Source organism: Durio zibethinus, chromosome 22 (genome assembly GCF_047325235.1).
Source record: "Durio zibethinus cultivar Kanyao isolate XHJ-2024 chromosome 22, ASM4732523v1, whole genome shotgun sequence".
Classification (NCBI taxonomy): domain Eukaryota; kingdom Viridiplantae; phylum Streptophyta; class Magnoliopsida; order Malvales; family Malvaceae; genus Durio; species Durio zibethinus.
In genome coordinates this window covers 21,263,499-21,276,522 of record NC_143183.1, presented here as the reverse complement: position 1 = coordinate 21,276,522, position 13,024 = coordinate 21,263,499, and the positions used below count along the sequence as shown (strand labels likewise).

The 13,024-nt window shown below is 31.1% G+C and overlaps 2 protein-coding genes across 3 annotated transcripts; one reads left to right on the top strand and one right to left on the bottom strand.

Annotated features, from left to right (window-relative positions):
* Positions 1-2,046: 2,046 nt before the first annotated feature.
* PUM24 (pumilio 24) lies at positions 2,047-7,430 on the top strand. Of its 2 annotated transcripts, XM_022904872.2 has the most exons (17): positions 2,047-2,370; positions 2,453-2,506; positions 2,722-2,783; positions 2,878-2,959; positions 3,049-3,172; positions 3,275-3,358; positions 3,584-3,698; positions 3,971-4,121; positions 4,230-4,343; positions 4,490-4,561; positions 4,960-5,010; positions 5,108-5,158; positions 5,583-5,690; positions 5,778-5,978; positions 6,224-6,298; positions 6,581-6,828; positions 6,937-7,430. In XM_022904872.2, the coding sequence occupies exons 1-17, from the start codon at positions 2,104-2,106 to the stop codon at positions 7,070-7,072; spliced, it is 1,995 nt and encodes a 664-aa protein (XP_022760607.2). In that variant the 5' UTR covers positions 2,047-2,103; the 3' UTR covers positions 7,073-7,430. The 2 variants fall into 2 exon arrangements, with proteins under 2 accessions (XP_022760607.2, XP_089607515.1); XM_089751389.1 differs by lacking the exon at positions 5,778-5,978.
* Positions 7,431-7,543: 113 nt separating this feature from the next.
* Positions 7,544-9,386, bottom strand: LOC111306886 (uncharacterized). Its single transcript, XM_022904876.2, has 4 exons — positions 9,076-9,386; positions 8,927-8,978; positions 8,766-8,833; positions 7,544-8,204 (listed from the first exon to the last, which is right to left on the bottom strand). The coding sequence occupies exons 1-4, from the start codon at positions 9,235-9,237 to the stop codon at positions 7,653-7,655; spliced, it is 834 nt and encodes a 277-aa protein (XP_022760611.2). The 5' UTR covers positions 9,238-9,386; the 3' UTR covers positions 7,544-7,652.
* Between the last annotated feature and the right edge of the window lie 3,638 nt (positions 9,387-13,024).

Genomic DNA, 13,024 nt, shown 5'->3' with positions numbered 1-13,024 from the left:
TTGTTACCTCGCCACCACAATTTACCTAAGAATATATTATTCCAAAAAATTTTCATTCATTTGGGTCGGCTAAAAGTATATTTGAAACGCATTAAAATGTTTATTTTATAGTTGGATGAGTCCTTAAACAAAATAAAATACTATTACTAATTTTGTTTTCTGCCTTTTAATCTAGTGACAAAAAAACTTTAAATAAAATATTAGAACTTAGGTTCAAATCAAACCACCCCTCCCTCTTTTCATGGGCGTTGCTCTCTTTTGAACCAAAAAAAAAAAAAAATTATTACGTTCAATTGATTGTTACGTGACATTCTGACAACGAATTATCCTATCATGAGAAGATTTTAATATAAAATATAAATATAAAGATCATATTTAATCTAAAAGTTATTATCTTTGATTCAAAAATTTTATAATTTTATTTTATAAAAAATATTTCATAAATTTAAATTTATATATATCATAATAAAATTTTAAATTATTTTAATATGAGATTAAGATATCATAATAAATATAGCCAAAATTAAAAAACTTTTATGAGTCATTATCTTTATTTTTTTGTGTTGATATTAGAAGTATAAATAATATATATAATATTCATAAATTATTCAAATTTGATTCAAAAAAAATTTGAATTTGACACAGTTATTATTAAATCGAATTCAAATAACTCGACTTATTAATCGAGTAAAATTTGAGTAATTTTATACTTAATTTGAATAACTTGTAATTTTAATTGAATTTTTATATTTTAATTATTTTAATTAATATAATATATTAAATTTGAGTTTTAGTTCAAATACAAATAATTAAATTTTTATCACATATAAAAATCGAATTTATTTTTATATGTTAATCAAGCTTAGTTGAGTGAGTTTGAATCTTTCGATTTTTATTTCGAATCGAATTCAAACTAAAAAAATAAAATTTAATCGAGTTCGAATTAAATTTTAAATGTTGCTTACTATAATATTAGCTCAAAATCAATTGATTACATTGCTAATTAATACTAAAATATTACATAATAAAAAGGGTTACTTGACTTAAGATTTTAATATGACGTATTTATTTTCGTCGACATAACCAAGTATGAATATTAACTAACGGATAAAATGAGATTTGAGGATTTTTTTTTTTATCAATTAGGTTTGATTGTCATGAAAAAATATTATAAAAATAAAAATTTAAATATATCATATACATCAATATTAAAACATATACCTTTAAATTCGTCCGAATTAAAAATTAAACTTAAACAAAATTTCTTGATAAAAGAGTTTCAAAACTTTTGATTTTAACAAATTAATGAGATATTTCAATAAAAAGCATGTGTCATATGATATAATCTTATATTACAAACACAATATTATTATTATTATTATTATTATTATTATTATTATTTGTTTATTACTTTATAATATAACAATAACTTTTAGTTACGCATGTAAAAATTCTCAATAACTAACAATTCATGTAACAGTTTTAACAATTAAAATATTTTTTCTTTTATCATATAAATTTTATAAATAAAGAAGGTTAACCGTTAGGGCAAGCTGTCCATTCACAATGAGACTTACAGATTTTTATAGAAATTTGAATCGGAATGCTTTGCGTCTAAACCTTAAGCATTAACCACTTGGATTAACCATTGTTGGTAAAAAAAATATTTCTCAATCAATCAAAAGGTTGAAACAATTTAGTATAATAGTAACATTCAAAAATTCAAAATTAAATTAAATTAATTAATTTAATAATTTTTAAAAAATAATATTAAATTGATTTAAAATTTAAATTTTAGTATCTGTAATTTTTTTTTTTACATTTCAACTTTAAAAAAATCTCAAATTAATTAGGGGAAAAAATTGAATTGGGATTGATTCGGAACAGCTGGGCTATCTTGAGCCCAGTAGCCCATTGAATAGGAGGACTTGATAAAGGGTTGGACTATTAAATTGCCCAGCTCAGTCGGTTTCAGCGTTTCAAACCCAGTCGGCCAACCTCCAACCAAAACACAAGGGAAAACCCTTGAAAACCCACGCTCAACCCAACCGCCCAAAAGAACAAGAAGGGGAAGAAAAAGAAACAACTCAGAGCTGAGCTTCAATGGCGGCCAAGAACCAACAAACGCAAAAACCCAAAAAGAGAAAGCAAATTTCCCACTCCAAAGTTGAGCGGGATAGCTCGAAATTCAAGAAGCGGAAGCTCCTTGCTTACAACCCATCAAATAACCCTCCAAACAAGCCATTGAAGAAACCTTTCAAATCACCCAAACAAAAACAAAAACACCCTAGTGATTCAAAGTTTAAGAAATCAGAATCTGGGAATGAAAATAAAGAGCTCACAAAGCGAGAGCGTCGCCTCCAAGCCAAGGTTATTTGATTTGTTATGACTAGAAATTGAACAAGACATGCTTTTATATATTTAAGGTTTATGGTTTTATTGGGTTTGACAGGAATTGGCAGAAGCTAGAAAGAAGAAGAGGAAGCCACATTATACTCTTGAACAAGTAAGTTCATTTTCAGCCTCTACTACTCTACAAAGAAGTAGGGTTTATGGTGGAATTAAGAATAAAGGAAAAGAAAATATATTTGAATTACCAGGATTTTATTGTTGTTTGTTTTGCGCTATTAGAAGTTATTTAGAGCTTATATGATGGCTGACTCTGTGATTTTGTGGCAATTATTGTCTAAAGCAAGTTCTGGTTCTTTTACCTTGTAATAGGAGCTTGCATCTCTATGGGAAAAGATGAGGCGTCGGAATATCGCTAAAGAAGACAGATCAAAGTATGGTTTTGGGAACAAATATAATGTCTTTTCATTATATATATATATCTATATATATATTTTATCCCCAAAATGTAATTTGGATTGTTCTCAGGCTGATAACTGAAGCTCTGCAAAAGATGAAGGGAAAGATTCCTGAAATTGCCAGCTCTCATGTTTCTTCTCGTGTCCTGCAGGTGGGTTTTAGCCTTTTTTTTTTTTGAGTTCCAAATTAATTCCGCTGCCATAGTGTATGCTCATCTAACCTTTTTTTGTTTGACCCCAGACTTGTGTTAAGTACTGTTCACAGACTGAAAGGGATGCTGTATTTGCGGAGCTTCTACCACATCTTCTCACCCTTGCATGCAATACATATGCTGTGCATCTGGTGAAGAAAATGTTAGATACTGGTATGGTTATGCTGCTTGATGGACTAGTTTTTATAGTCTCTTCTAGGTTGGGTTAACCCTATTGTTATCATGGTCTCATGTGATACTTCAAAATACATGCAGCATCTAAACCACAGCTGGCGGGGGTTATCTCCTCTCTCCGGGGGCATGTTGCTTCTCTTCTTCGGCATATGGTTGGATCTGTAGGTATGTTAAGAGTTTATTTCTTCACCTAAATAGGCAAATTTAATGGTGCATTTGCTATAAACATATGTGTCTAAGTTAGCGGGATTTAATTTGCATTTGACATGTGTTAAAGTGAGTGATATAACTGGTTTATTTCCATTAGGCAGATCTCAATGTGGTTTTTCAGGAGGTAAATCTCTTCTCAAGCCTTTCTGACATTAGATGTCCTTGCTTATCCCCCTGCAGTTATTGAGCATGCGTATCAACTAGGAAATGCCACTCAAAAACAAGAGCTTCTGATGGAATTATATTCTACTGAGCTGCATCTGTTTAAGGACCTCACATCCATCAAAGAAAGCAGGTAAAAAATATTTAAATTCATAATCTGTAATCATGGTTGTCATATATTGGGTGAATAGTCAATGGATAATATTCTTTCAATACGAGTAAAGAACTGATATCCAATCACGGAGGCTGATATGCGGTCTCTAAATTTTGTGATATTGTTGCCTCCATGGCTCTGTTGATAGCATTTCTAAGGTTGTGTGTTGCATATATGTGATTTGACAGTGATATCCTACTTCTAGCATAAGTTGGGAACATATTTTGACAAATTTTTCTATCACATTTCAGGTTAGTAGATGTAATTTCAAAGCTGTCCCTGCAGAAATCTTCTGTTTTACGACACATGAGTTCAGTGATTCAACCAATCCTTGAAAAAGGAATAGTAGACCACTCAATGATACACAGGGTATTAATAGAGTATTTGAGCATAGCTGATCAGGTATTTAAGATCTTAACATGCATTATTTCATTCTCTAAGGAGTGTTAGTGCCTGTAGAACTGGTTTTGCCATGTGATTTTTCTCTTTCTAAATTAAGTTTGTTGATAGTCCTCTGCTGCAGATCTAATTCAACAGCTCTCTGGTCCACTCCTTGTTCGTATGATCCATACCCGGGATGGATCTAAGATTGGGATGCTTTGTGTCAAGCATGGGAGTGCTAAGGTTTTTTGCAGTCGGTCGAATGAGTTTCATAAAACCAAATACATAAAGGATACCTTTTAAAAAAAAATTTTGATTTTACTATTTCTGTGTGGAATTCCAAGTTTTTGTTAACTCCTGAATCATCCTTCATTTTGTGTGTTTTTTAGGAAAGAAAGAAAATTATCAAAGGAATGAAAGGCCACATAAGCAAGATAGCTCATGATCAATGTGGGTGTATGGTAAGGGCTGCTTATGGAATTCTATCTGCTCAAATTTCTTCTGTTAGAAAATGCTATATTCCTGATAAAATTGTATTGGAAGTCTTGTGGGTGGCTTGTATTCAACCTTCTTAGCTTGTAAACAGAATTGAGGTTATCAACAACTTCATTGACAAAATGCACGTTATTATGTTTCAGGATTTAACAGTATGGTTCTATGTCTGAAATGTAATTGACTCTTGGTAAATTCAACTATGGGACTAGTAATATAGTGATAGTAGTCATATGTTATGATGCCTTCATTAAGATTTAAAGCGTTTGGTGCTTTTGTGTCTGAGTTCCATTTTATTACTTATTTTAAATTTTTGTATAACTTTTATTGTAACTTGTAAGCTTAATTATGTGCTATTTGATTTCAGGTACTCATCTGCATTTTTTCAATGGTTGATGACACAAAGCTTATAACAAAGGTTAGTTTCTGCTATGAAACCTATCATTACTACTTTTTTGTATACTATTATCAAATGTTTCTTTCTAGTAGTGCTTGACTTAATTTTCTGATTACAGATTGTTATCCGTGAGCTTCAAACAACATTAAAAGAGCTTGCTTTGGACAAGGTTTCTACTCATTCCAAACTTCTTATCATAACAATGGATTTTCTAGAAGATAACTTGGTTGGGAATAAGGATGGGCTAATAGCCCTTTAAGCAAATAAAAGAGTTACAGAAAATCACTAGATGCTGCTGGTAGTCCCATTTTTACTGAAATATACACTCATTATTATCTGAAGTATTTATCTGGAGAATCTTTGAACACGAAACCAATAAATTGAGGAGTTAGTTAGCTGGAATCAAGTAAAAGTTGTTCATCTTTTTCAGTCTTATTTAGGAATGTCCATAGAATGGATCTTATCCCTAAATTTGTGCCATTTGTTGGAGCTACAAAACCTGTTGGATCTCCATTTAGTCGTCTGACTTTAATTCAGTCTTTAGTAATTCTGCATTGCTTATGGGTTTCTGTTGTGCCCTTTGTGAATTTCAGAGTGGAAGGCGCTTGTTGCTGCAGTTGCTTCATCCAAACTGTTCACGCTATTTAAATCCCAACGATCTGGCCTCTTTGAATTTATCTGTTCCCTCTCTCAGTGCTAAGGTAGTTTAACAGCTGTGATCTTTTGTGGAACTATCTTAGACTGCAAACATCTGTGCTAGAATTTACTATGGTTTTTCACTTTGTCAGAATGAGTCAGAAGTCCAATCTGAGAAAATTTCAATGGATGAAGAATCTAGTAAGGAAGCAGCCATGAGTGATCCTGATGTGACAACAACTGAGTCTGGTAAAAATGATACTCCTGAAGAAAACCTTTACTCAGCTGAGGGTGGGAAGAAGGACCCTTTCTTAAGGAGGAGGGAGTTGCTAGTCAGCAGTGGGCTTACTGAGGTTTGTTGCCCCTGCTGCCCATCAGGATGATCTGTCATTGATTTTGCTTTTAAAGAAAAATCTTTTATCTGTCCATTTATTGACCTCTTCCAGTTTACAGTTGTTGACTTGATTCTTGATGCTTTGAACCTTATTCTAGGATATATCTGCGATATTTTGTGCCTGGAATTATGCTTTAACTCCATCTTGGCTGAAGACATAAAAATTTTATCTCCGGTTAACTTGTGTGATTTTCGGTTTTGCAGAACCTTGTTGATGTGTGCATTGAGAATGCAGGAGAATTGCTTGCATCAAATTTTGGCAAAGAAGTAATTTTTGAGGTAACTAGCTTTTTTCTTTATGGTCTTCCCAATGGAGTTGTATTCTTTTTTAAAAAGTCTAGAAGTAGGTTAGCTAGAAGCCTGGAACCATATTGATAACTGTAACAGTTCTCTTATACAGTGAAAACTGTGACAGCTTGTCATTTTGCTTAAAGTAGGGTCTGATTTACTCTCAGATGTTCAGACATTCTCTCCATGCAAATTGTGTCTTCTTTTATTGAACTATTTTCAATCCTTAATCTCATGATTTGATTGCATCGGCATATCTCGGAAATAATGCAGGTTGCAATGGGGGGTTCTGATGGTATTCTCCACCCAACATTGGATGAAAAGTTGAATAACTTGCATGAAGCTATAGCAGCGCTTGTCGCAAAGCCTAAATCTGAAGAATCTGAGGAAGAACATGTGCTTGAAAATTTCCATTCCAGTCGCACAATAAGGAAACTAGTCTTAGACTGCCCTGCATTTGCTTCCACATTATGGAAGAAATCTTTGGAAGGAAAGTGTCAATTGTGGGCCCAGGGTCACAGGTGAGCCGCTTTGTTCCCTCCTTGTAAATCTTGCACATTTAAAGCATAAATATCTACTTGATCTCTATTGTTTCATATTGATATTGGTTTCCATTGTTGTAATTGCAGTTCCAAGGTAGTATGTGCATTTTGGGAATCCTCAGACTCCAAGGTCCGTAAAATGGCAAAAGAAGAGTTGCAGCCCTTGATAGATGGTGGTATTCTCAAAATCCCTGAAACTAAGCAATCGGCAAATGAAGGCTAGGTTGGCCTGTAACGGAAAGACAGAAAATCTTGATCATTGAACAGATGATGTTGATTGTACTGCAGCCAAGTTGAGTGAATGAACAGACTCTGTATTTATAGTCCTGAAGGAATTTATGTAATATACAGAGCAACCGTAAGTTTTGTTAGCTAGCTGAAATGCGGGGTTCATGGCCAAGTCAAAGTCAATATCAATGTCAAGAGCAGTTTCTTTTTTTCTTATGGATTTGGAAAATTACAAAATTACTCTAGAATTTGGAAAGGGGGCCTATTATTATCAATTATCATACATTGAGTTGTTTTGCTTTTGATTTCTAATGCATGAGCTTATAGAAACTGGTTTGTTTTTCCTGCTTGAACTTTTGTGTATCAAGTATCTGGATTCTCTTAAAAGATTGCCCTCTTGGGATTGTTCCTTGTGGGTAACTGCCATTGGCTTGGGGATGTTGATTTGCTGTGACAATGTAAAACAGAGCAAAGAATAATTCTCGTGCACTGGAATCTAATTCCTTCAAAACGATAGCAGAATTTTTTTTTCTTTTAAGATGCAAGCAATCTAAATTGATGCTAAAGAATGACGATCATGAATGAATACAAACAGATTTGCTCTTAAGCATTCCCCTAAATGGTCCTGTGCTTGATCCATTCTCAAATATTGGAGAATGATACTTCCCTCTTACCTGTATGCTCCTCCCTCTTTGATAGTGCCAAAAGCTCTCAGGTTTCTTGTAAATTTGACTCCTCAAGTGTGGGTAGCCTTGAAATAGATAATCTGAAGGTTCAAAAATTGGGGTCTCTCTTTGACTCTTTTGTTTAATCTCACTCTGACAGAGATTGTTTGATGGGTTAAAGAGAGGAGATTCCCTCCTGGACAAGCTATGAACCCTCAAACAGTTTTCTATAACCCTGATTTCCTCTTTAAATCTATCCCTCATATCTTTTAAACCTTGCACAACTCTACCAGATCTTGAAAAGTTCATGGGATCCTGCACCTTGGGTTTTGATGAATGTTGTGAATTGGCAAGAGAATTGCCACTTGAATATGGGATTCTATTGCATTCAATGCAGAAGTATTTCCACCTCTCCAAGTTAAAAGCTCTTCTCCTCACATTGTCAGAAAGACATGTATATGCCTGCAAGTAAGAAACAGTTTGATTACTACCTTGAAAAATAAAAATAATTGTTTTTTCTCCTCTTTTTACAAAACTATGAGAGTATCTGATCTTCTTGAGTTTGGTGAGTAGTGCATTGGCAAGAATGAATTGCTATCATACCTAACACTGCAGATGCTGTTGGTTTAAGTTGAGATTTTGTTCAACCAAATTCTGTTACTAAATTGAATAGCGTACGTTTCTTTCTTTAAATTTCTGTCCAGTGGGACAGCCCTCACGTCTGTTTCATCCCCTTAATCAACTTGACTGGTGAACTTGATACCATGACCATTTCGGAAGTTAATAGTCTAGTAAAAAAGTTTCTTTTTCTTTTCCATTCCACAACTTTTGATTAGATATCGGCTTTACTAAGAAAATTTTTAACTAGAGAGAAAATAGAAAGAACATAAGGCAATCTCTGAATTGATCCATAATCTATATTTATGACCTGTTAAGTTCAATTTGTTGAATCTAACAAGTAATCCAATCCATTCCAATTTTCAATGCCACCAAAAGAATAAAAAGGCAATAAAGTAATCCAACCTCTGAAACAAGCTTGAAGGCAATCTCAGCTTTTGGATGCTTGTTTTTATCCGGGTGAAGTTGCAAAGCTGAAGACAGAAACAGAAACAAAAACAAAAACAACCCTTTTCAACAAAACAATGGAAAATACTTTCATTTTCTGGCATCAGGCAATAGCTTACCAAGTTTATGATAACGCCTTTTGATGAGCTCTAATCCTGAATCTTCTGCCACCTGCAAGGGAAGATCCTGAGCCAAATGCAATACCCCAAAAAAAGGGTTGAATATTCAGATGAAGATTAAAAGCCTGGTAAAAAATTAAAAAACGTACTCCTAGAAGATGGTACCAGTCCATGAAATGTGACTTGACAGGGTTGTTGAAATGGTGTTTATGAGAACATGCAATAGGAGTGGTTGACATGGAGCAAATTTCCAGGACCAACTGTGACTTTGCAGCATCTGATATTGTTGATTCCAGCCCAATTCTCCCCATTGTTTAGAGGCAAAAAAGGGAGGTATATCCTAAGAATTGAATGACAGAAAATGGGGTGAAATGGGCTTGAAAATGAAGATTGAAGTGATGGTTCTTGCAGGGTTAGGAAGAGTTAAAGAGAGGAGAGGAAATAATGTAAATGTAAGGTGGAGCGGTTAAGAAAAAAAAGGGTGAGTTTGCGGGAGAGAGAGAGAGAGAGAAATAGAAAATGAAGGCTTATTTGAAAGTGGATCAGTTGGTGGGAAGAAAAAGAAACGTTGGCTTTGCCATTTGGCTAATTGAAACCTTCAAGAATTTCTGCAGGCAATTAGTAATTTTATGTTTCTTAGGCTTTAAAGATCTAAAAATCATTTTTTTAATACAAAATATCAAAATATCTAAAATACAAAAATTACAAATATTAATGTTTAAATTTTAAATTTATTAAATATTATAGATAACTGTACGAATCAATTGAATTAAACCTGCATTTGAATTTAAATCATTTTAACAGTAAACAAAATTTGAAATGAATTTGTCAAATTAGATTCTTTCCTAATAATATCCAAATTTATAACTGAAATTTTTAGAAAACTGAAAAAGCTTTCATTTACTCTTTTCAAAGTAAAATCTTTTTGGTTACTTTATTTCAAATTCTCAACATTAGTTGTAAACAAATTTAGGAAAATTATTTATCCTCCTTCATTTCTTTATTTGTCTTACTTGAATATCAAACAAATTTATAACTCCAGACTTTTATAAAAGGCAATTGTTGTTGTAACATGAAAAACAAGACTTAACTTACTTTGATGATTGCATAAAGATATGGAATCAGATCAGACATTCATTGAAGATTGAAAATGGAGGTCTCAAAGAAAAGGGTCAGGTTAACCCTTTTTGCAACCTAACCATTGAGTGGAGAACACAAGGTGATATATAATATTGTTGGGTTGATGATCCTTTCCAAATGTAATCATTTCTTCTCATGCCTAAAGTTTACAAAAATTAAAAAATTAATTTTTTATAGTATGGTGTACGGTGTCTCGAGTTTAATCTAAAAATAATTTTTTTTCACTAAACTTAATTAAAGACTAAAAATAATAACGAATTGAATCGAGAAATTTTAAAATCTTAAATCCAATTTAATTTTATAAATTTAATATTTAAAATCAACCTAATTCGATATTAAAATATTATTTTTATATTTAACCTAAATAAGTTTAATCTTACAATTGATTCAATCAATATAAAATTAATAAAATAATATTTTTTAATATAAAATATTATTTTTAAATATAAATATAAAATTAAAAAATATATATAAAATAATAAAAAATAATATATATTGAGTCAAGACAATATAGGTTTACATGAAACCTAACCCTTATCCAACTCAAAACTTGATTTAAAAAAAAAAAAAATCGATACTATAAAATCAAGTCGAGTTAAAATTTGATCGATATGAATTGAATTATTAACCCTTCCAAAGACACACTATCTTAACCTAATGCATTCAAGATTTTATTTCGAAATGCTTTTCCCACACAAAAATGATAAATGACAAAAGAGAGTTTCTTTCCTTTGGACATGGTATCAGTAATTTCAACAGGTTAACAATGAAGAGTATTGAATTCAATCACATGAAACTGGAGCGTCCAGCAGGTGTGACCCACTCAAATAATACCCAGCTGGAACCCCAAGCAAAAGGAAGTTGTCTAAAGGGTAGTTGAAAAAGGATATCCACTAGGCCCCCTGCCATGCCATGGGGTCCTTTGGGCCAGAAAATTTTAAGCTCCATGGCTCCAACCTTCTCTTTTTTTCACCTTTTGCCAAATTGTTGACTTGACAACAGCTTGAAATTTCATAAATTCTTGGTGTGCTTGGTTGGTGGATCCAGTACTTCTTCCAAGTTTGTAAAAAAGCAAAATTCAATATGGATTGAGCCATGGCACATGGCTTTTATAGCTTTATTAAAAAAGTAAGGTACAGAATTTTCCTTGAAATTGTCCTCTAATTCTAAACTTTTTGTCATTCTGCCACAACATAAACATTCCTTCTGCAAAACTCACCCCTTTTTCCTTCTCCGTTTGAGGAGAAGTGTGGCAAGGGTTAAAAAGCTAAAAAAAGATGATATTTGGCACTTGGAAAGGGAACCATGATCATTTAATCAAATGCTCAACACAAAAAATATGTATAAATAAAAAGTGTAATTAGTAGGGTTGGCAATTCAATCCATATTCAATGAATTTTAATTTGATTCGATATTATAAGATCAATTTTTTTTAATTAAATTTTTTGTTAGGTTGAGTTTTTTTTTTAAGAAAAATTAGGTTTAGTCTTATGTAAATTTGACCTAACTTGATATATATAATTTTATTATTATTTATTTAATTTTATATTTATATATTTATTTAATTTTATCTTAATATTTAAAAAATAATGTTTATATTAAAATGCAATATTTTATATTAAAAAATATTTTATTAATTTCAGATCGATTTAATTATGAATTTAAATATATACGGATCAAATTAAATTCAAGTATAAAGATAATATTTTAATATCATATTGAATTTAGATATTAAGTTTATAGAGGCAAATTAAGTTCGAGACAAGTAAAAAACTCATCCCTAACCCTTTCTATTGCCATCTATAGTAATTAGTCAAACAAGTTTAGAAAGATTTCATGAAATTTGTTTGAAGGGTTTCTTTTTCCTGGTTATTTCTAGCTACCCCCTACATGAGATATTGGGAAGACTATGTAAAGGTTTGCCTAGTTTATCAAATGGCTAAAAAGAGGATATTAATAGCATTAGGTGAAGTATTTTATTGAGCTATTATTCCTAGGTTTTAAGACCTAAGTACAAATTATAATGGAATTAGGGAGATTCACATTTCACAAAGTTTTCATTTGCTCTATGCCATTGAAAAGGTCAATTAGAGCAGTTGGAATTCAAAGCCCAATGCAATTTTTCTTTTTGTTGGGATAAGGCAGGCGGTTTTGGGAATTCCAAAGCCTATTTAACAATACTTTATGGGTTGTTTCTCTGATATCAAGACATTTTATGGTACTCGATGATAATTTTTCTCCCAATGGATTGAAAATTATGAATCAAATTATTAATTATTACATTTAATGTAAAACTATTATTATAAATTATATATTAATTAAGTTTAATGAGTATTTAATGATCCTTTGTTATTTTTTTATTTTATTTAATTAAATTTAATAATTTAAAATATAATTCAATAATACGACACGAATACGATAAGAATATAAAATATAAATATAAAATATAAATATAATATAATTTAAAATTTTAATAATAATTATACATAAATTTAATAAAATAAAAAATATATATATTTCATATTGATACAAATTATAATACGTAATTTTTATATAAAATATGATATAAATATACAAATTTTTTTTACATAATAAAAATACATGAATCAACGAATTTATATTTAACTTAGAACAATGGTTTTGTTAAGATCTTAGTCTTGATTTCCATCATAAGTTTATAGTTCCAAATAAAAATAGGCATATGGAAACATGAAATTAATTGGGTTTCACGCCTTTTCTTCAAAAATGATTTTAACTTTATAGCTTATTTTAAGAGATGAATTCTCATAATTTTAGAGTTTATTTTAAGAGATGAATTTTCGTAAGTTGAATTCGATTGTTATATCTGTAAATTTTTTAAAATTTTTCTTAAGTTTTGATCTATTTTGGTAAAAACAATTAAAGATCATATTAACTTTACAATGCTACTGCAATTAAAGATCATATCATCTTGCATCA